This window comes from Hyla sarda, chromosome 5 (genome assembly GCF_029499605.1).
Source record: "Hyla sarda isolate aHylSar1 chromosome 5, aHylSar1.hap1, whole genome shotgun sequence".
In the NCBI taxonomy this organism is placed as follows: Eukaryota; Metazoa; Chordata; class Amphibia; order Anura; family Hylidae; genus Hyla; species Hyla sarda.
In genome coordinates, this window is record NC_079193.1 from 351775673 (window position 1) to 351797209 (window position 21537).

Sequence of the window (21537 nt, forward strand, 5' to 3'; positions counted from 1 at the left end):
CTAAATGGCTGCCCCCCCCCCCTCCCAACAGGATTATGGTCCCTATGCTGGAATAAGTGCACAGAAGCATCAGGGAAATCAGACAAGCTAGGTCAACTGCACATGGGCAGAGATGCACAAAATCAGAAAACAAGGGGTTAACCAGGAACAGGTCAGAAAGTCAAAAACCAAGAGGGCAGAGCAGTACACAAACAAGATCAAAATCAACATCAGAACAAGCAAGAGTCAAAACCTGGTAGTACAAAATCAGAAGGCAGAAGGTAAAGTCAGGTCACAAGCAAAGGTTAGGTCAGGTGAGGTCAGATGAACACGCGTGAAGGGTATTAACCACAACCACGGGCAAGTGCTGCAGACTTAGAGAAGTTTGAATATCCCGCCACTGGGAGGTGTGAGCACTGGCACCAAAGCTGATTGACCCAGTACTCCCACCTCCAACATCATACAGTGACGAATGCCCCTAGACATGAAGGGCTGTAGTCAGGACAACAAAGCATGCGGCCAATCAATGTTGAGTCAAAGGCGAATGACCAGGGAGTCAGGAGTTTGTCTGGCGCAGAGAGGAACCATCAGACAGCCAAGTAAAATCAATGGATTTATTAGATGCAACGCGTTTCGCTGCGCATGCCTGATGAAGCTGCGCATGCGCAGCGAAACGCGTTGCATCTAATAAATCCATTGATTTTACTTGGCTGTCTGATGGTTCCTCTCTGCGCCAGACAAACTCCTGACTCCCTGGTCATTCGCCTTTGATTCTACACCTATCCAGGAGGGCTGCAGTGGACCTGCCTTCATATCTCTTCTGCTCCTAACCTTGTTGTGTGTGGGCGCACAACCAACTTCGGTAAGCGGCTTGGGAATCATCTTCCCCTACCCCCACCTGCAAGATCTACTGATCCCGCACATGAGGCGCCTTCCTTCCTTTCTCTAGAATCAATGTTGAGAGAACTGGAGGTGGCACTGGAGCGGGGTCAGGTAAGTTCATTACACTACAGGTGAAAGTTGGAAGTTAATCAATATCTCAATCATGGAAACAGACTTCACAAAGTTATATAAAAGTACAGTGTAGTGTCGTTCAGTGCCCAAATGCACCATACAATGAAATCTGAAGCTCAGGAGCCCCAATGAACACGTATAACAGGACTACTTACCATGTTCTTTTTATAATGCTGGTGCATTTCTACCCCCCCATAAGACACCAGAAACTGGATGTGCCTTCTAAATAATATCTGCAACACTAATCAAATTTTAACATCTTCACAATAGTTAAAGGGGTACTCCGGTGGAAAACAGTTTTTTTTTATTTTTTAAATCAACTGGTTCCAGAAAGTTAAACAGATTTGTAAATTATTTCTATTTAAAAATAGGGATTTTCTCCTGCTCTGGACAGTTCCTGACATAAACAGAGGTGTCAATGAGAGAGCAGTGGTGTTATGCCGAGCGCTCCGGGTCCCTGCTCCTCCCCGGAGCGCTCGCGGCGTCCCTCTCTCTGCAGCGCCCCGGTCAGACCCGCTGACCGGGAGCGCTGCACTGACATTGCCGGCGGGGATGCGATTCGCATAGCGGGACGCGCCCGCTCGCGAATTGCATCCCAAGTCACTCACCTGTCCCGGTCCCCGGCTGTCACGTCCTGGCGCGCGCGGCTCCGCTCCTTAGGGCGCACGCGCGCCAGCTCTCTAAGATTTAAAGGGCCAGTGCACCAGTGATTGGTGCCTGGCCCAATCAGCCTAATTAGCTCCCACCTGCTCCCTGTCCATATAACCTCACTTCCCCTGCACTCCCTTGCCGGATCTTGTTGCCTTGTGCCAGTGAAAGCGTTTAGTGTTGTCCAAAGCCTGTGTTCCAGACCTTCTGCTATCCTCATTGACTACGAACCTTGCCGCCTGCCCCGACCTTCTGCTACGTCTGACCTTGCCTCTGCCTAGTCTTTCTGTCCCATGCCTTCTCAGCAGTCAGCGAGGTTGAGCCGTTGCCGGTGGATACGACCTGGTTGCTACTGCCGCAGCAAGACCATCCCGCTTAGCGGCGGGCTCTGGTGAAAACCAGTAGCAACCCTAGAACTGGTCTACCGACACGGTCCACGCCAATCCCTTGCTGACACAGAGGATCCACATCCAACCTGCCGAATCGTAACAAGTGGGGTTAGACTGAAATGAACTACACAACTTCCTCTGAAGCATACAGCAGCTGATAAGCACTGGAAGGATAAAGATTTTTGAATAGAAGTTTTACTAATCTGTTTAACCTTCTGGCACCAGTTGATTTAAAAAAAATGTTTTTGCCACTGGAGTACCTCTGTAAGGCCCAATTGGGCATTTGCCCCTTTTTCCCCCTTTTTTTTTCCGTTCAGAACTTTTTCAATAAAAAACAAGCAAAAATAAATAAACATTCAGGTCAGAATTCTAACTAAAGAGCCACCTGATATGTTGTCTTGAAAGCTGAAGTGTTTGTCTTGTCCCATCACATTAACTCCGTTTTCCTAGGTGACGTACAACATTAGGGACATTATTAGTGGTTACATTTTCCTTAGCTCAGGGCTTTGTCTATTGATGCTCTCTGAGGCAAAGACTCCATTCGACTATTCAAACAAAGCCGCCCGTAATTGCAGATCCCTCTGTTCCAAGTCTATTACTGATATTGAAGTCATTCATGTCCTGCAGCCGGCCAAGAGAGCACCTATATTATAGATACTGACAGACAAATCCCCTAGAGTGACCACACCGGCTCTTCTACGCGTTCCGAGAAGAAGAAGGATTTATCAAAATATGTAGGATCGTGATTGTTTTTCAATTTTTTTCAAAAAATTTGGAGGATGCAAGAAACTTTACCAACAACAATGAAAGGATTGGAAAAAGCCTACCTGGTGGGCGACAAAGCGACAAAGATGTATTCGCTAACTACTGACAGGTAACACAACTTTACTTAACTTTAATTATTTTAATTAAAAATAAATTTGGTGTTTAATTTAGTCAAAATGATATTTAATATAATGTTTGTAAAAAAATGTATTTAATGATTTTCTAAATGAAATTTTCCTGTATTTGTAAAATTGCTTCATTTAAGTTGAATGTGGTGTTATGTATAGTAGAAGATGTAATAGTCCTATCGTAGTATGTTTTTGTGCACATAAAAAGTTGTATAATGACATTTTCGTTTGACTAAGGTTATGTTCACACAGGGTATTTTCAGGCATAAAAAAAATATATATATAAATATATAAAATATTTATAAAAAAATAAAAATAAATTATATATATATATATATATATATATATATATATATATATATATATAATAAGTAAATAAAATAAATAAAAATATATAATGTGTCCGTAAAATGAACATGCTCTATGTAAATCTATAGAATAAAAAAAAAAAAAAAATGTGTCATGCCGCTTATATCTACGGATGCAAAAAATACCTCAAATTTTTTTTTAAGATCAGTGTTTTCCAAAGAGTGTGCCTCCATCTGTTTCAAAACTACAACTCCCAGCTTGCAACAGCTGGAGACCACACTCTCTAGATTTAGATTTACACAGAGAAGTTTAAAAACGGATGCAAATTATCCGCATTTTTTCTCTCATAAAAAGCGTCTCAAAATACTCTGTGTAAATATAGCATAACAAATTTAAATTTAATTATTTTCTAAAACAATTGAAACTTTATAGTTGAATGCTAGTTTAGATATAGATAGATAAATAAATACTGTAGATAAATATGAAATAGGCAGGTAGGTACAGTGGGGCAAAAAAGTATTTAGTCAGCCATCAATTGTGCAAGTTCTCCCACTTAAAAAGATGAGATGCCTGTAATTTCTATCATAGATATACCTCAACTATGAGAGACAGAATGAGAAAAAAAATCCATAAAATCACATTGTCTGATTTTTTTAATGAATTTATTTGCAAATTATAGTGGAAAATAAGTTTTTGGTCACCTGCAAACAAGCAAAGATTTCTGGCTCTCACAGACCTGTAACTTCTTGTTTAAGAGTCTCCTCTGTCCTCCACTCATTACCTGTATTAATGGCTCCTGTTTGAACTTATCAGTGTAAAAGACACCTGTCCACAACCTCAAACAGAAACACCCCAAACTCCACTATGGCAAAAGAGACACTGTCAAAGGACACCAGAAACAAAATTATAGACCTGCACCAGGCTGTGAAGACTGAATCTGCAACAGGCAAGCATCTTGTTGTGAAGAAATCAACTGTGGGAGCAATTATTAGAAAAGGGAAGACATACAAGACCACTGATAATCTCCCTCGATCTGGGGCACCACGCAAGATCTCACCCCGTGGTGTCAAAATTATAACAAGAACGGTGAGCAAAAATGCCAGAACCACACAGGGGGACCTAGTGAATGACCTGCAGAGAGATGGGATGAAAGTAACAAAGGCTACCATCAGTAACACACTACGCCGCCAGGGACTAAAATCATGCAGTGCCAGACGTGTCCCCCTGCTAAAGCCAGTACATGTCCAGGCTTGTCTGAAGTTTTCTAGAGAGCATTTGGATGACCCAGAAGAGGATTGGGAGAATATCATATGGTCAGATGAAACCAAAGTAAAATTTTTGGTAAAAACTCAACTTGTCCTGTTTGGCGGAGAAATGATTCTGAGTTCCAGCCAAAGAACACCATACCTACTGTAAAGCATGGGGGTGAAAACATCATGCTTTGGGGCTATTTTTCTGCAAAGGGACCAGGACGACTGATCCGTGTAAAGGAAAGAATGAATGGAGCCATCTTCCATCAGCAAGGACATTGAAGATGAAATGTGGCTTGGTCTTTCAGCATGACAATGATCCTAAACAGACCGCCCGGGCAACGAAGGAGTGGCTTTGTAAGAAGCATTTCAAGGTCCTGGAGTGGCCTAGCCAGTCTCCAGATCTCAACCCCATAGAAAACCTTTGGAGGGAGTTGAAAGTCTACCAACAGCCCCAAAACATCACTGCTCTAGAGGAGATCTGCATGGAGGAATGGGCTAAAATATCAGAAACAGTGTGTGAAAACCTTGTGAAGACTTACAGAAAACGTTTGACCTCTGTCATTGCCAACAAAGGCATATAACAAATTATCGACTTGAACTTTTGTTATTGACCAAATACTTGTTTTCCGCTATAATTTGCAAATAAATTCTTAAAAAATCAGACAATGTGATTTTATGGATTTTTTTTCTCATTATGTCTCTCATAGTTGAGGTAATAACCTATGATGACAATTACAGGACCTCTCTCTCATCTTTTTAAGTGGGAGAACTTGCACAATTGGTGGCTGAATAAATACTTTGTAGACAGCGTGATGCCGTTAAAACGTTGAATCCACTTTTGATCATGGGTTAATAAAGCACACTGGACTTGTTGTGGTTTTAGATCTATTACTACAGTCTGCAACTGGGACTGGCTTTTGGTCCGCTCGCACCCTGCTAATCGTACGTTCAATCTTGTTGTGCTGCTTCTACAATTGTTGCTACATAGAGAGATAGATAGACAGATAGATTGATAGATAGATATGATAGAGATAGATTGATAGATAGATATGATAGAGATAGATAGATAGATAGATAGATAGTCCAAATGTAAGCAGCACCTCCAGACAATACTTGCAGTTTGTAAGTGGGTGCAGGCACTTAGAGCCTCGGTGCTCCGGTTCACCACAAATAAAGGAAATATATGCAGCACACCAATGTCCGTGAAGCAAAATGTAGCAGACAACGTTTCGGTGATCACCATTTTCAAGTGATTACAAGTAGAGATGAGCGAACTTACAGTAAATTCGATTCGTCACGAACTTCTCAGCTCGGTGGTTGCTGACTTTTCCTGCATAAATTAGTTCAGCTTTCCTTTCCGGTGCTCCGGTGGGCTGGAAAAGGTGGATACAGTCCTAGGAAAGAGTCTCTTAGGACTGTATCCACCTTTTCCAGCCCACGGGAGCACTGGAAAGCTGAACTAATTTATGCAGGAAAAGTAATCAACTGCAGAGCCGAGAAGTTTGTGATGTAAGTGTACTGTACTGTAAGTTCGCTCATCTCTAATTACAAGTGATACAGAGAGGTTTAAGTACACATCCCCCAAACAGTGACATCATCACACTTAGCATAATTAGTGGCATCATCTATTTGCATAATAGTATAAACACAGTGTAATACATATTTTTACAATGTGCAAAATAAACATAATCAGTGCATAATAAGTCTACAATACATCTTTACTGTGTATCAATACACACATCAATGTCGATCGCTTTACACCATTGTGCAATCCCTGATAAATGATATAAGTGACAGTGTCCATGGAGGAGATTTATCAAAACCTGTCCAGAGGAAAGGTTGCTGAGTTGCCCATAGCAACCAATCAGATCGCTTCTTTCATTTTTGAAAAGGCCTCTGAAAAAAGAAAGAAGTGATCTTATTGGTTGCTATGGGCAACTCAGCAACTTTTCCTCTGGATGGGTTTTGATAAATCTCCCCCTATGTGTATATAATAAAACCCATTGCTTTACCGGTCATGATGCTTATAGTAGACAACCATTCTCGTGTTGAGGAACGCCAGCGTCCACAGGTCCGGAACACAATCGCATAAAGTGACTTCCGGATGCACAGGAGCTGTGACCAATCATACAACAGCATCCTCCGTAACCATGGATACAGGGCAGAGCTAACTGTGACGTACTGTGATCGCTGAAATGCGCATGTCCGTAACGTTCAGTGCAATAATGCACATGACATTAACGCTCAACGCACGTCAGTGTAAGCGCCATCTTTGTGTCCGGCAACATTAGACAGGCAAGGGAATAGCAAAATTATACACTCATAATGGACAAGAGTTTAACCCCTGTATCACCACCCCACAATCACTTAATTTAATGTATAGCACATATGGGGCCAAGACACAGCATTCTCCCTTTTTTTTAGCGCTTTCCAGGGTGTAATGGACCCAAAGTACCAGACTCTGTTCATCCCAACTATCAGTGATCGGTGATAGATAGATATGAGGTAGATAGATAGATACATTCCCAATAAAAGAGTACATCCAGAAAAATGAAGATGATAAGTTGGGGTGCACGCATATTCAGAACCTCAGTCCTCCAGTTCTCTCATCCATAAACGAAAATAGATGCAGCACACCACGTAGTAAAATTCAAAGGTGGATTTATTCCATGACGTGGAAGAGACAACGTTTCACCGGCCTCACACCGGCTTTCTCACGTGCAAACATGTGACATTATTCGGGCTCTTATCAGCCCCCTCATTACAAAGCAGTGACATCACTAATTACAATTTGCATATGTAAACAAAACAGAGTCAAGGTATCATAATCATATACATGAAGATCAGTGCATATATTAGTACAAATTACATATCCATCATATGTGCAATATATATATATCCTTTTCATTGTGCACAATCGATCTGTGTTTCACAACCTGTGCATACAAACTATAGTGTCCATCCTCCTGTGTTTACAAATTACCTCCTCAGACACCGCCATGACACCATCCATCCAGGACGCCGAGTCAGTATGGTTCGGCCGGGAGCTGTGGTGAAACCGCTGACTTCCGGTGTCCGGGTCACATCACTGTGCTTCCTTAGCAACCTATGTGCTGCCGCTTCCAGCGCCGCTTTCTGCATTACCAGGAGAGCATCCTTAGGGTATGTTCACACTACGGAATTCCCGTGGAATTCCGCGAGTGGAATTCCGTGGTGTGAACTTAACATTAGTGTGAATGGGTCTCCGCGAGACTCGTTCACACTGCGGAATTTCAGCGGCGGACAATTCCGCCACTGAAATTGTTCTGCGCAAGAAAGAACATGTTCATTCTTTGCGCGAAGTCCGCGAGTACTGCATAGTCGTCAATGGTGACGGCGCAGTGCCGCACGGTCCTACCGCCACCGCCGGCTGCCAGTCTGAATCTCCGCTCGCTGAATTCAGCGAGCGGAGATTCCGTTCACACTCTGTAGTGTGAACATACCCTTAGACACATCACAAGTTGTGATGCATTAGCACATGCTCTGAATGGAAGGAAAAGCGTCCTTAGGAACACAACAGGTATATTCAGCATACCAACGAATATCAACGTCCATAATAGTATAGGGCAGATTAAGTAGATCCAGATATTCCCAATATTTAGTAACCAGCTAGGTAGTGTGATTACACGGGTTCAGGAACTTCATCCAGCCTTATTAGCAAACATAATAGTCCATGATTATTCATATGGGCAATTCATGCTAAAAAGAACAATGACGCCACTGACACATCCATAGCATTCTGGCTGGGGCAAAGACACTGCATTCACCTGCGTATAGGGTATTTAGGGAGGTGCTTTTTCGGTGTAAATCATGCACATGGATAACACTGGCACCAGATTGGAGATGCTCTGGTACATAGGACCAATGGTATCACCGACAATCCGTTATCCCACAGCCCACGCAGTTAATAGGAAGTGTCAAACTGCACCTTGTCATACACGAAATTCACTCACTCTGTGGCTGTAACAGTGTTCCCCTTAGATAAAACAATCGTATGGAATTAGCTTTTTGTTTTCTTGAATCGACGTGAAGAATGACAGCTGTTGTTGTGGAAGACACATCACTAGGTTACTATAGGCAACAGAAAAAGGGAGAAGAAGAAAAAAGAGGGGTGACAAGTGGTCCTGGCTGGTGTGGCATCATGGTCAGTCTCAGGTGTAGACGATCCTCCGAAATAATAGAAACAAAGAAAATTAATATTTCATATTTTCACATCACACTACATCATATACCAAGGTTTCTGTGAACGCACTGTAGGCTATATCCGTTAACACTTCATCATTTTGGGCAACACAGTGAACTGAACATTCAGTCCATTAGGTTTTAGAATATTAAGCATATATATCCATTTCAATTCCCTAGTTTGTAACTGGGTCACTCTATCCCCCCCCCCCCCTCTCTTCAGAGGAGGATTGTGGTCTACTATCATGCATTTCAAATCCGATTTGACGTGTCTGGCATCCCAAAAAATTTTTGGATACTGGCAGGTCGCAACGTTTTTTTCTTATAGAATATCTTTGTTGATTAAGCCTTGTTCTTAATTCGCATTTCGTCTCCCCAACATATATTAACTTGCACAGATACCATAATATGTATACAATGTGATCACTCTCAGATGTGAGGTAGAATTTTATGGGGTTAACCTGTTGTGTGGTAGGATCAACAAACACATTACCTTTTTGAATACATTTACAACTAATGCACCGTCTGCATGAAAAACAACTTTTAGATTTCACAGATAAGTATTTTTGTGTTTTACTAGTACTCCCTGTTAAATCCGACTTGATCAAATGGTCCTTTAATTTCATGCTCTACGGTACAACATCAGAGGTGGAACTTGGAACTCTGTAATTTCAGAATAACTGTTTTGGATTAAATGCCAGTGTTTTCTAATGGATTGAGCAATACTACCAGATATTCCATTATATGTGGAAATGAATGGTAAACAGTTGGATTTCTCTTTCTTAATGATTTGTGGTTTACCAAATTGCCTCTCTCTTTTGACTTTATTCACATGACGAGAGATAACAATAGGGGAGTACCCTCTCTCTTAACTGGTTTACCATTCGGTTTATTGCACACTCAAATTTTGTATCAGAATCTGTTATATGCCTGTCTCTTAGTAATTGACTATGGAAGTGAGGAGACCATTGGTCTTGGATGGGCAGACTCGAATTTTAACAGGGTATTACAATTAGTAGGTTTATAGTAAATATCAGTGGAAAGTTTGTTACCCACGATGGTGACCTCTGTGTCCAAGAAGCTGACCTTCTTGTCTGAAAGAGTAAGAGTGAACTGTAAATAGAGGTCAATACTATTAAAAAAATCCTTAAACTCATTCAATTCATTGGCTCCACCCTTCCAGATTACAAAGATATCGTCTATGTATCTCCATCACCCCAGGAGCTTCATGGAATGGTGGGACACATAGATGAACTCCTCCTCAAAATCCGCCATGACAACATTTGCGTACGTGGGCGCCACGTTACTACCCAAGGCAGTCCCACGTAATTGAAGGTAAAATGTTTCATTGAATACAAACAATATGATCTGCCGGGGTATTGTAATTTCCAACCACCAGTGGAATCACATGCCATTACTACATTTTTGGATTGTCTTAAGAGTGATTTTGCAAATCTCAGACAACAACAAAAACGTTTGAGACACCCTAACTTGGCACATGAGGAAATCTTAGCTATGTAAGAATTGATCCATGACCACAGCCTCATCATTAAACCAGCTGACAAAGGTGGTGGGGTTGTGGTCATGGATCGAAGCACAGAGACAATTAGGTAATGGGGCAGTATATAAAATACTAAACATGGATCCTAAGATGGAAATGTTGCGCCGAATAGAGTGTATTCTAAACAAAGCATTGGAAGAGGGCATCATTGATAAAAATTGAGTGAATTTCTATTGGTAGAGTTTCCTATTACACCAGTTTTATATCTCCTGCCAAAATTCACAAAAGCCTAATAGATCCACAAGGTAGGCCTTTAGTTTCTGGCAGAGGTTCCTTATCAAATCATATTTCTATTTTTTTGGATAAAGTTCTAAGACCATTGGCCACCAATACAAAATCATTTCTACGGGACACCATGCACTTCCTCTCTATTATTACATCCATTACTCTCTCAGACAATTGTATAATTGCTACATTTGACATTGTGTCTCTCTATACCTCTATTGAGAGCAGTCAGTAAAGGTTTAATGAGAACCGAATTTACTTCTAAACAGGTCGAATTGATTCTGGAGTTGTCCTTTGTTTTAGAGAACAACTATTTCATATTCAATTAAACATTTTACCTTCAATTACGTGGGGCCACCATGGGTAGTTATGTGGTGCCCACGTACGCAAATATTGTCATGGCGGATTTTGAGGAGGAGTTCTTCTGTGTCCCACCACTCCAGGAAGCTCCTGGGGTGGTGGACATACATAGACAATATCTTTGTAATCTGGAAGGGTGGAGCCAATGAGTTGTACGAGTTTAAGAATTTTTTGAATAGTATTGACCCTGATTTATAGTTCACCTTTACTCTTTCAGACTCTTTCAGTCAGCTTCTTGGACACAGAGGTCACCATCGTAGGTTACAAACTTTCCACTAATATTTACTATAAACCTACTGATTGTAATTCCCTGTTAAAATTTGAGTCCTCCAATCCAAGACCAATGGTCTCCTCACTTCCATATAGTCAGCCGCATAACAGATTCTTATCCAAAATTTGAGTGTGCAGTAAACCGAAAGGTAAACCAGTTTAGAGAGGGGGGTACCCTCCTAATGTTATCTCTCGTCATGTGAATAAGGTCAAAAGAGAGAGGCAATTTGGTAAACCACAAGTTATTAAGAAAGATAAATCCAACCGTGCACACATTTCCACAATATAATCCATTAGAAGGCATTTAATCCAAAACAGTTACCCTGAAATTACAGAATTCCACCTCTGATGTTGTACCGTAGAGCACGAAATTTAAAGGACCGTTTGGTCAAGTCGGATTTAACAGGGAGTACTAGTAAAACACAAAAATACTTATCCGTGAAATCTAAAGGTTGCTTTCCATGCAGACGGTGCATTAGTTGTAAATGTATTCAAAAAGGTAATGTGTTTGTTTATCCTACCACACAACAGGTTAACTCCATAAAAATCTACCCCACATGTGAGAGTGATCACATTGTATACATATTAGGGTGTCTGTGCAAGTTAATATATGTTGGGGAGACGAAATGCGAATTAAGAACAAGGCTTAATCAACATAGATATTCTATAAGAAAAAAACGTTGTGACCTGCCAGTATCCAAACATTTCGTGGATGCCAGACACGTCGAATAGGATTTGAAATGCATGGTAGTAGACCACAATCCTCCTCTGAAAAGAGGGGGGGATAGATTGACCCAGTTACAAACTAGGGAATTGAAATGGATATATATGCTTAATAGTCTGAAATGGACTAATGGACTGAATGTTGAGTTCACTGTGTTGCGCAAAATGATGAAGCGTTAACGGATATAGCCTACAGTGCGTTCACAGAAACCTTGGTATATGATGTAGTGTGATGTGAAAATACGAAATATTAATCTTCTTTGTTTCTATTATTTTAGAGGATTGTCTACACCTGAGACTGACCATGATGCCACACCAACCAGGACCACTTGCCACCCCTCTTTTTCTTCTTCTCCCTTTTTCTCTTGCCTATAGTAACCTAGTGATGTGTCTTCCACAACAACAGCTGTCATTCTTCACGTCGATTCAAGAAAACAAAAAGCAAATTCCATACGATTGTTTTATCTAAGGGGAACACTGTTACGGCCACAGAGTGAGAGAATTTCGTGTATGACAGGGTGCGGTTTGACACTTCCTATTAACTGTGTGGGCTGTGGGATAACGGATTGTTAGTGATGCCATTGGTCCTATGTACCAGAGCATCTCCAATCTGGTGTCGGTGTTATCCATGTGCATGATTTACACCGAAAAAGCACCTCCCTAAATACCCTATACGCAGGGGAATGCAGTGTATTTGCCCCAGCCAGAATGCTATGGATGTGTCAGTGGCGTCATTGTTCTTTTTAGCATGAATTACCCATAATAATATTATGGACTATTATGTCTGCTAATAAGGCTGGATGAAGTTCCTGAACCCGTGTAATCACACTACCTAGCTGGTTACTAAATATTGGGAATATCGGGATTTACTTAATCTGCCCTATACTATTATGGAAGTTGATAGTCATTGGTATCCTGAATTTACCTGCTGTGTTTCTACGGACGCTTTTCCTTCCATTCAGAGCATGTGCTAATGCATCACAACTTGTGATGTGTCTAAGGACGCTCTCCTGGTAATACAGAACATGCACAGGCAGCGGCGCTGGAAGCGGCAGCACATAGGTTGCTAAGGACGCACAGTGATGTAACCCGGATACCAGAAGTCAGCGGTTTCACCGTGGCTCCTGGCCGAACCATGCTGACTCGGCGTCCTGGATGGATGGTGTCCTGGCGGTGTCTCAGTAGGTCATTTGTAAACACAGGAGGATGGACACTATATTTTGTATGCACAGGTTGTGAAACACAGATCGATTGTGCACAATGAAAAGGATATATATATTGCACATATGATGGATATATAATTTGTACTAATATATGCACTGATCTTCATGTATATGATTATGATACCTTGACTCTGTTTTGTTTACATATGCAAATTGTAATTAGTAATGTCACTGCTTTGTAATGAGAGGACTGGTAAGAGCCCGAATAATGTCACATGTTTGCACGTGAGAAAGCCGGTGTGAGGCCGGTGAAACGTTGTTTCTTCCACGTCATGGAATAAATCCACCTTTGAATTCTACTACGTGGTGTGCTGCATCTATTTTCGTGGATAGATAGATAGATATGAGATAGATAGATATATATAAAATAGATAGATAATAGATATGAGATAGATAGATATGAGATAGATAATAGATATGAGATAGATAGATATGAGATAGATAGATATGAGATAGATAATAGATATGAGATAGATAGATATGAGATAGATATGAGATAGATAGATAGATAGATAATAGATATGAGATAGATAGATATGAGATAGATAGATCTGAGATAGATAGATAGATATGAGATAGATTATAGATACATAGATAGATATGCGATAGATATGAGATAGATAGATAGACAGGTAGATAGGTAGATAGATAGATAGATATGAGATAGATAGATATGATATATATATATATATATATATATATATATGTATGTGAGATAGATAGATAGACAGGTAGATAGGTAGATAGATAGATATGAGATAGATAGATGATAAAAATGAGATAGATAGATGATAGGTATGAGATAGATGACAGATATGAGATAGATATGACATAGATAGATATGAGATAGATAGATATGAGATAGATATGAGAGAGTTAGATAGATGACAGTCGCAAGGTAAGCTAGTTATGGTAATTTGGTGGAAACCATCACAGAACCCTAACAGATACCATAATAAGTCAATGAGGTCGGTCAAGTGCCGCAGCCTGGCACATCTCCTCACTCGACCTTATTCCCTAGGCCCCTCTTTATTTACTTGTAAAGCTCTGTACATCAGACAAGGAGTTGCGGGAAGAAGAGAGTAAGCAGGGAGGCAGTCTAGGTAGTGGCACTTGAGCAGCTCAGCTCTTCCTCCTTGACACCAGGCTGAAAAATAACAAGGAGATTTTATATGTTTGGCAGCCACCATTATCTCCAGGAACGGTACCATTTGCCTTTATACCCTAACAGTTGTCCATTTGTATCTGCAGATCTCAGCAGCAAATACAGTGACCCCCCGACTTATGATGGCCCCGACATATGATCATTTCAACATATGATGGCCTCTCAGAGCCCATCGTATGTTGAAGGCAGCATCGACAAATGATGCTGCTGTGTGTCGGGTCCATCGTACAAACAGCTATCTGACAGCGCTGACAACTTCAGCAACTGACAGATAGTTATTTAATGTGCCCCGTGTGCCCCGTTCTGCCTCCTGTTACTCACATGCTGTCCTGCTAACTCACACAGGCTACCACTGTGAGCTCCGTGTAAGCCCCTCCCCCCCCCCCCAGTGCAGCCATAGCCAATAGCCTGCAGCATCTTGCTGCAGGCATCCAATGAGCTGCTGGCTGCCCTCCCCTTCCTTTCCTATAGAGCTGTAGTCGGCAGGATGGTAATGGAGGACATTCTGTCCCCCCTGAAGGTATTTAAAGAACTGTACAGTACTATATGCGATGTCACACATCACATACAATACATATACACACTATACACCCCATACATCAATGTTTCCTTATCAGTGTGCCTCCAGCTGTTGCAAAACTATAACTCCCAGCATGCCCAGACAGTCAATGGCTGTACATGCATGCTGGGAGTTGTAGTTGTGCAACAGCTGGAGGCACCCTGGTTTGTTAAACACTCCCCATACACTCCACATACAATGGTCATCCCAGAACCAATTAGCAGTTTCCCATAGAGATATGTATTCAACATACAATGGTTCCGAGGCCCCAGAACCAATTACCATTTTTACATAGACATCTGTACTCGACATACGATGGTTTCAACATATGATGGTTCTCCTGGAACCAATTAATATCATATGTTGAGGGACCACTGTACAGGTGAAAGATTCTCTTTAAAAATCAGGTTGCAAATGCCTTCATAGCTAGTCGTCTTCTTTACTAACAAATGAATACAGTCTGGACAATACTCTGTGAGCTAAATATCCAGTACTCCAGACTTGCCTAGGCTGAATATAGTTGTGTAATAGAATTATGGCCTACCATTGTCTGTGATAAATAAACTTTATGCTGCAAATAATACACCAATAGTGTAATGTATGTAAGTGTATTAAAAAGTCACATTAAAAATAAGGTAACACTCCTAACAATACAACATATAATAAACCATAAGGAACAAACTATCCCTGAATAACCCCATTAAATTTAACCTTTTAGCTTCTCTCTCTAAATCCTTCTATGTTTTTTTTTATTTTTTTTATTTAATTTAATATCTGAGTGTTTTATGGTTAAATTAGTAGTCCAGTGGTGAACCCAGTGGTGAACAACTTATACCCTATCCTAAGGATAGGGGATAAGTTTGAGATCGCGGGGGGTCCGACCGCTGGGGCCCCCTGCGATCTCCTGTACAGAGCCCCGACAGCCCGCGGGAAGGTGGCGTGTCGACCTACGCATGAAGCGGCGGCCAACACGCCCCCTCAATACAACTCTATGGCAGAGCCGAAGGCTCTGCCATAGAGATGTATTGAGGTGGCGTGTCGGCCGCCGCTTCGTGCGGAGGTCGACACCCGCTATCTGGCCTTATCCCTTATCCTCAGGATAGGGGATACGTTTTTCACCACTGGACTACCCCTTTAATCTGTACATTTCAATAGTTACATACATAGCAAGGCTGAAAAAAGACACGTCCATCAAGTGTAACCAATGTGCCGGAGGAGTAGAAGAAGAAGTTGAAGAAATGTCTCATCTTGCTGTTGCCACATGTTCTATGCAATTTGATTTATTTAGTTTTTATGTAAAATAAAACTGGTGGCAAAGAAAATGTTTTTTTTTATTTATTTACATTTACCTGTAGGATATCATTCAGGAGAATCATATCCAATGAGTCCTGGGGCGAAGATATTGGGGGTGCAGAGGTAGCATTTTCACCGGGGCTCTGATGCCTTAGCGGGCCCAAAAGCACATCTGCCCCATAAGAGATCAGTATTATATTTGCATCGGGGCCCAGAAGCTACAAGTTATGCCTCTGGAGGGGTCCCAGGGCCTGGCCCACAAACCATTATCCGTAGTTGTCCAGGTTTTTCTTAAAGGGGTACTCCACCCTTAGACATCTTATCCCATATCTAAAGTATAAGGGATAAGATGTCAAATCGCGGGGGTCCCTCGCGGGGGTCCCCCTCCAATCTCTGTGCATCACCTGGCGTTCATTTAGAATGCCAGGTCCGTGCAGCGGGGGTCATGATGTCACGACCATGCCCCTTGTGATGTCACGACACACCCTCTCAACGTAAGTCTATGGGAGGGAGCATGGCAGCCATCAAGCACCCTCCCATAGACTTGCATTAAGGGGCGTGTAGATGTCAAGACCCCCACCGCCCCCTCCAAGCGTTCAGAACAAAAGGTTCCGAATGCTGGGACAGCAGAGTACCCCTTCAAAGACAGCCAACAGGTCCTATGTCAATGAGATACATTTTCTTGTAAGAACAAGTATATATGGCTCACGTTAGATGGGATGCCAGTAATAGACTCTGAATGTGGATGATTGAGGGAGCAATACATTATATTTCAAACAGGTCTCAAGAATCCTTGCTTTTTATTAAGTCTTATTGTAATTCTTTATTCATATAGTGCACACAGATTCTGCATACTCACAACCTAAATTTAACTTTCAACACATTTTGGAGTATGGGAGGAAACCCATACAAACCCCTTGCAGATGTTGTCTTTGGTGGAATTTGAACCTAGGACCCCAGTGCTGCAAGGCAACAGTGTTAACCACTGAGCCACTGAGCCACTGTGCTACCCTATTGTGTATAGTATTCCTTCTAATCAGATTCCAAAAATAAAATAAAAAATACAGCATTATGCCAAACCCAAAAATAATAATGCAATCAATGATAAAAGGTGGTATGGTATTCTCTACAGCTTATAGTAGGGAATTTAATGCAGTCAAAACAATTTTCACCAATTCTACATTCAGACTCTGTCTTAAAGGGGTACTGTGGTGTAAAACAAGTTTTTTTTAATCAACTGGTGCCATAAAGTTATACAGATTTGTAAATGATGTCTATATAAAAATCTTAATCCTTGCAGTACTTATCAGCTGCTGTATACTACAGAGGAAGTTGTGTAGTTCTTTCCAGTCTGACCACAGTGCTCTCTGCTGACACCTCTGTCCGTGTCAGGAACTGTCCAGACTAGGAGCAAATCCCTATAGCAAACCTATCCTGCTCTGGACAGTTCCTGACATGGACAGAGGTGTCAGCAGAGAGTACTGTGGTCAGATTGAAAATAAAGTAAAAAAGAAGCATACAGCAGCTGATAAGTACTGGAAGGATTAAGATGTGAATATGTAGAAAAATGAATGAGCAGAAATTGGTTATCTACTAGGGGATTTTTTTCTTGTGGGGATAGGAGATGTATGTTATGTAGATATGCCAAGAGGTTTCTTCTTCACTCTTATCCTTACCATTCATGTGTTTTCATTATTGATTCCTGTTTTTGGATTGGCTAGCATTTATTTTATATGTTTGTACATGACACTATATAGACTGTGAGTAAAATCACTTAGTGCTTGAAATGCGTTAGTATTCTGGATGTGCCATTCTGATGTTGGGTACTTGGAATTTTACTATCTGCTAAATAAAGAAAACTTCAATTGTATTTGTTATATACAATGGTTGAACTTTGGAAGACCATCAACATGCAAACATTTTAGATGTGCATCTGCTCGGAAGCCATGAGACCCAACTGACAGTCCTAAATATTAAACCTTTAAAAAGTTTTATTCAGGTGACTTTTCAGGATAAGCTGTTGTGTACGTACATGACGAACAGCACTATCTACCAGATCTCTGCTCTGTAAGCTCCATCTCTGATTTTAGTTATCTTTGAACTAGTAGTGTCGACTAGCTGCTATGATGTCTCCCATACACTGCAAACTCAGAAGAGTTGATCCTGCCCCCCTATATATTTATCTCAAACCCTTAGTAGCAGCAGCAGCATGGAAGATGTTATAGAACAGTACTGAGCATCTTGACCATAACCATAGTTGAAGGAAAGCAGTCTGCTTCTGCTGCAGTGGTTTCTCCTTCTAGGTATTGTGGGAATCAGATCATTACAACATGGTGCGTTCTGAAATGAACGGACTATCCATGACATGCAGGATCCTCCTTACTTTGTAGCTGCTCTTTTTACCATCTAATTGATAAAAAATGATTTATATTTTTCTGGGTCACTCTAAAAATAAAAAAGCCATACTTACCAACCTGAGTCCCCTGCAGCTTCTGCTGTAACAACATACAGTTCCCCTCTTGTCACTTTTTTTCTACTTCCGATATGGACTCTTCTCGGCACTGACCGCCTCCTCAGTCCCGGTGTCCTACCTCAGTCAGTGATTGGCTGAGCGGGCCATTACTACAGATTCAAATCAAGTGGCTCTTGTAAAGTATCAACAAATAGTTTTAAAAAAAAATTCTTGACTTTGTGGCCATTGTTTAGCTAGAGTGCTATAGAGATCAAAAGGCAAAGACACAGATGTAGCCTGATTGTTTTAGAGATGAAAGACTTAAAGCAGTACTCTGTCCCTAGACATCTTATCCCCTATCCAAAGGATAGGGGATAAGATATCTGATCGCAGGGGTCCCGCCGCTGCCCCCCCCCCCCCCACGATCTCCCTGCTGCACCTGGCATTCGTTTAGAGCGTCGGGTGCAGAGCCATCTGTGCCGGATGACTGACCATGCGGGGCAACGGCCATGCCCTGCTCGTGACGTCACGGCCATACCCCCTCAATGCAAGTCATAGACTTCCATTGAGGGGGTGTGGCCGTGATGTCTCGAGCAGGGCATGGCTGTTTCCCCGCATGGTCAGTCATCCGGCACAGTCATAGACTTGCATTGAGGGGGTGTGGCCGTGATGTCTCGAGCAGGGCATGGCTGTTTTCCCGCATGGTCAGTCATCCGGCACAGAGCGAAGTTCGCTCCGTGCACTGAATATCTGGGGTGCCGTAGCCGAGATCACGAGGATCCCCAGCAGCGGACCCCCCGTGATCAGACTTCTTACCCCCTATCCTTTGCATAGGGGATAAGGTATCTAGGGGCAGAGTATCCCTTCAATATTTGTATTGTAATAATGGAGGGTTTTCTTATCATTACTTCGTTCACCAGTATTCGGAAGTCAGACTGATAAACAATTTATATTTATGTAACCAAGTGTGTGATCTAAGTGGACCGTTCATCTGACCACGTTGAGAGTAATAGAATTGGTCTTCTCTGATACTGCAATACCCTGGCAAGTTTCCAAGGCGAAGGTTCAGATTGACAATCCGCTCTATAAATCACAATCAGGAAACAATCAGCTTCAATAATGAACATTCTGCTATTCTCATCGCCGCAGAGTCTCTCATTAAGAAATAGAGATATTTAAAAGAGAATAATGACGACTATTATGGATCTGAAAATCTGAAGGCATCAAACTACTTTGTTACAATTGAGAATAAAAAAAAAACAAAAAACATTGTAATAATAGAATGATGTAAACTGATTACACAAGGTGGACAGAAAGACCTGCATTATGGAAGAAAGAGAATGTCTACCCTTGAATGCCCTTCAATTATGTAAATATGTCTGCATCAAATGTTAACTGTGAGTTATTCTGTCAGCAAGTGTTCGATCCCTCTATAGCGCCTTCACAGGAGAAATGGCACATTGCAAATTTCCTATTACAATAAATGAGCTGTCCAAGGCACAGACATCCTAGGTCCCCAAGAGAAAGAGGAACTCTTTTTAGTATACCTTAAAGGGGTACCCTGCCCATAGGCATCTTATCCCCTATCCAATGGATAGGGGATAAGATGTCTGATTGCCGGGGTCCCGCCGCTTGGGACCCCCGTGATCTCCCTGCTGCACCTGGCGTTCGTCTAGAGCATTGGGTGCAGCCCTTGAGGCTTGTGATGTCATGGCTGCGCCCCCTCAATGCAAGTCTATGGGAGGGGGCGTATCAGCCGTCATGCCCCCTCTCATAGACTTGCATTGAGGGGGCGTGGCTGTGACATTAAGAGCGGGGCGCAGCAGTGACATCACAAGCCTCCGCCCCACATTGCCAGTCATCTGGCACTGAGTGAAGTTCGCTCTGTGCACCGCATGTCTGGGGTGCCGCAGCCAAGATTGCGGGGGTCCCCAGCAGTGGGACCCCCGTGATCACACATCTTATCCCTATCCTTTTGCTAGTGGATAAGATGTCTAGGGGCTGAGTACCCCTTTAACAGAGAAAACATTCTCTATCTCCTCATCAGGCTCTTTTCCTGTTGCCCCTTCTAAACATATCAATTACTCTGAAAAACAGCTCAAGTGCATTTTGAGAGAAAAGACAGAATTTCCTCTTCCTGAGGGGTCAACTTACATTCTGCCCATAAAAGTCCATAGAGAGGATAGGAGGGAAGAGGGAGTGGAGGTGGGAGTTGCTGGAAAGAGCCAAAAGCATACAGATAGGCTGCAGAGAAACTAAAGAAGATTTTAATAAGTATTAGATTTCGCCACAGTGGTGGATTCACAGCTTAAACTGCTCAGTAATGATCTAAAATGTCCTCTGTGCTGCTGCTTCTGAGGGGTACAGGATCAGCTCTTCTGTGTGTATGGAGACATCAGAGGAACAAGTCTACACCGACTAGTTCAGAGACAACTGAAATTAGAGATGGAGCTTACAGAGCAGAAATCTGGTATCATATGCAATTTATAGCCTGGCTATAAATAGTGCTCCTTCTCCATACAACAGCTTATCCTGAGAAGTCACCAAAAAAAAAACCTTTTAAAGGACAAATACTTAGGACTGTTAGTTGGGTCCCATAGCTCCCAAGCAGATGACATCTAGAGTTTTTACATACCGTATATACTGTAGATGGTCCTGTATATACTAGACCCTAGCTGGTCCAGCGATTGATAAAGTCTAAGCTTACCCCTGATTCAAAATAGATGGACCAAATGGTCCTTTTCTGCTGACAGTCTTCTACATTTTTATATCAGAGGACCAAATACAATAGTCCCTATGGAATGCTATGCATGTATGTCATGGTAAACACATGCAAGAGGTGAAGATCCCCGGGGCTCCGGTTCAATGATCTGACGAAGAGGGGGTCCCACCCCTCGAAACGCGTTATCTGTGATCTATCCAAATAAAATCCGGTTATTATATCTTTAACCGTGTCCGGCTACTTCTTACTGCCACGATCCCAGCCAAGCTATTCTACAG

At 42.0% G+C, this 21537-nt stretch overlaps 1 protein-coding gene across 4 annotated transcripts in view; it reads left to right on the forward strand.

Annotated features, from left to right (window-relative positions):
• The first annotated feature begins 2661 nt into the window (after window positions 1-2661).
• The window catches only part of SLC30A8 (solute carrier family 30 member 8), a 47095-nt gene continuing 28219 nt past the window's right edge, over window positions 2662-21537 (forward strand). The window contains exon 1 of one of the 4 annotated variants that reach the window (XM_056522642.1): window positions 2662-2904. In XM_056522642.1, the coding sequence (XP_056378617.1) occupies window positions 2810-2904 (95 nt within the window). In that variant the 5' untranslated portion in view covers window positions 2662-2809. Of the gene's footprint in view, window positions 2905-12879; window positions 13031-14134; window positions 14337-21537 lie in introns of those variants that run through there. The other 3 variants (XM_056522645.1, XM_056522644.1, XM_056522641.1) reach the window with 3 other exon arrangements.